General features: G+C 42.1%; 1 protein-coding gene across 2 annotated transcripts in view; it reads right to left on the reverse strand.

Moving 5' to 3' along the window:
* The window catches only part of LOC138768571 (hemicentin-1-like), a 54,612-nt gene that overhangs the window by 51,608 nt on the left and 504 nt on the right, over positions 1-2,500 (reverse strand). For both annotated transcript variants that reach the window (XM_069946484.1, XM_069946483.1), the window contains exons 2-3: positions 2,263-2,295; positions 1,233-1,475 (exon numbers count right to left, since the gene is read on the reverse strand). In XM_069946484.1, the coding sequence (XP_069802585.1) occupies positions 1,233-1,475; positions 2,263-2,295 (276 nt within the window). The remainder of the gene's footprint in view (positions 1-1,232; positions 1,476-2,262; positions 2,296-2,500) is intronic.

A 2,500-nucleotide genomic window follows, 5' to 3' on the forward strand; every position in this document is an offset into this window, starting at 1 on the left:
AATTTATAATAATGACACTCTAAGTAAAAGGTGTAATAACATAGTATATCTATATCATTAGTGTGGTTGTTTAAAGAGGATGTACCATGAGGTACATGCTCTTTAATCTGACCCAGGGATAGATCGGCGCAGTCACGGGGAAGCCAGTGACGAGGTCCGTTTTTTTAACAGCAGCCCGATTCCTGTGTACGGCGCCGTTCTCTCCACGGGTCCCGAGACGGAGCTGAAGCACAGGAGGCGGGCCGGCCCACCCCCAGTGGAAGGAATCCCCCGCCCCTGTATTATTATTAGAGGGCGGGGTCAGCAGTCATCTCATCATTAGAGGGCAGGGTCAGCAGGGTCATCTCATTAGAGGGCGGGGTCAGCAGGGTCATCTCATTAGAGGGCGGGGTCAGCAGGGTCATCTTATTATTATTAGAGGGCGGGGTCAGCAGAGTCATCTTATTAGAGGGTGGGGTGAGCAGGATCATGTCATTATTATTAGAGGGCGGGGTCAGCAGAGTCATCTCATCATTAGAGGGTAGGGTCAGCAGAGTCATCTCATTAGAGGGCGGGGTCAGCAGGGTCATCTCATTATTATTAGAGGGCGGGGTCAGCAGAATCATCTCATCATTAGAGGGCAGGGTCAGCAGAGTCATCTCTTTAGAGGGCGGGGTCAGCAGGGTCATTTCATTAGAGGGCGGGGTCAGCAGAGTCATCTCATCATTAGAGGGCGGGGTCAGCAGAGTCATCTCATCATTAGAGGGCGGGTTCAGCTGTGTCAGGAACTGTCCAGAAAAGGAAAGGTTTTCTATGGGTATTTGCTACTGCTCTGGACAGTTCCTAACATGGACAGTGGTGGCAGTAGAGATCACTGTGTCAGACTGGAAAGAATACACCTTGCAAGACATACAGCATCTGATAAGTACTGGAAGGCTTGAATCATTTCAAATCTGTATAACTTTCTGGCACTAGTTGATTTTTTTTCCTATTGAAATGAGCAATTGCTTATTTTTATTTATTAATTTTTTTGCCAAAGTCTACCCAAATATAATTGATACCCCACTAATATTTACACTTTTTACAAACTTACATTCAATTAATAAAATGTAAAGGGGTCCAGCCCTTTAAAATTCTTTTCTATATAAGTGAAGCGATATATGAAAACATTTAAAGGGCCGGAGTACCCCTTTAAATAGCAGCAGATAATGTATCTTCATTTATAAGAACATTTAATAGGCTCTTCTGCTCACAGTGAACAATTATATTAATGGTCCTGTGGGATGTCCCATGGTCATTCTTTCCAAAACAGGAATAATTTCCAGCATCACTAAGATTAATACGGTTAAGTCTGTAGATTAGTTGGGGGGCAGTAGTCGGTCCTTGTATGACTTTGTCTCCCACAGACCAAGTAATTTCAGCTGCTGGGTTGCTGTCCACATTGCAGGATATCATCTTAGTGTCACCTTCTTTAACTATAAAAGATTGATCTGTGGCTGGAAAAAAAAAATAAAAAATAATAATAATAATAATTATAATAATAGTCAAATAAAAGGTTAATGGGGTTTTCCATGACTTAAAGTGTCACTGTCGTTTATTTTTATTTAGTACAGGCGGCTTTAAGAAACTTTGTAATTGGGTTTATTAGCTAAGAAATGCATTTTTATCATGAAAAAGCAGTTTGAAGCTCTCCCCCCTGTCTTCATGGTTTTTTATGGAGAGGGTAGAGGTGGAGGGAGATAAGGCACCAAAACAGGACAACAAAGAGTTAATTTACAGCTACATCTCCTCTGACAGTCAGCACTGACCTCTCGGACCTCTGAATACCGGCTTTTATGCAGCTCCTGCTGTGTAATCCTTTGTTCTCTGCTCTCTGCTGGCGACTAATCTCCCTCCTCATAGAACAGACAGGGCCCGACTGATGTAAAAGAGTCAAGATTTCCTGATAATGAACAGTGAATGAGATAGAGGAGGGGCGGGGGGACCTGGGGAAAGTCTTTGTGAATGCAGATAATGGCATATTTGCCTAATAAACCCAATAACAAAGTTTCTTAAAATCGCCTGGACTATTGATTTCTGAAAAAAAAAAAAAAAAAAAAAAAAAGACATTGATACTTTAAGTAATTGTTGCCTAAATCCAATAATATAATATAGTTTGCACCAGTCTAAATTTTACACCCTTTGATAAATCTCCCCAAAAGTGTCTATTTCGGCTTCCCATCCCTACAGAATATGTTTTTTTTCTCGTTACCATCTCTGAATATTGGTGAAGAATGTTGTTACCTCCGGCGGCGGTGATGCTCACATGGGGGGCATCTGCAAAAACAAAACGACAAAAATACGTTGGTCAAACAAACAATCATTGCTGTAAGACGACCCTATATTTTTGCTCAGCGCTTCCCTTTAAAGAGGGTTAAAGAGTGTTGAGCCGAGATGCCAAACTATTCCGTTTTGGCAAATATCTCCTAAACCCGAATCCTCGGCTGCAGAAGTCGGATGCAGCCCTAAGAAGTCCTGGAAA

The sequence above is a fragment of the Dendropsophus ebraccatus genome, chromosome 12, assembly GCF_027789765.1.
Source record: "Dendropsophus ebraccatus isolate aDenEbr1 chromosome 12, aDenEbr1.pat, whole genome shotgun sequence".
In the NCBI taxonomy this organism is placed as follows: Eukaryota; Metazoa; Chordata; class Amphibia; order Anura; family Hylidae; genus Dendropsophus; species Dendropsophus ebraccatus.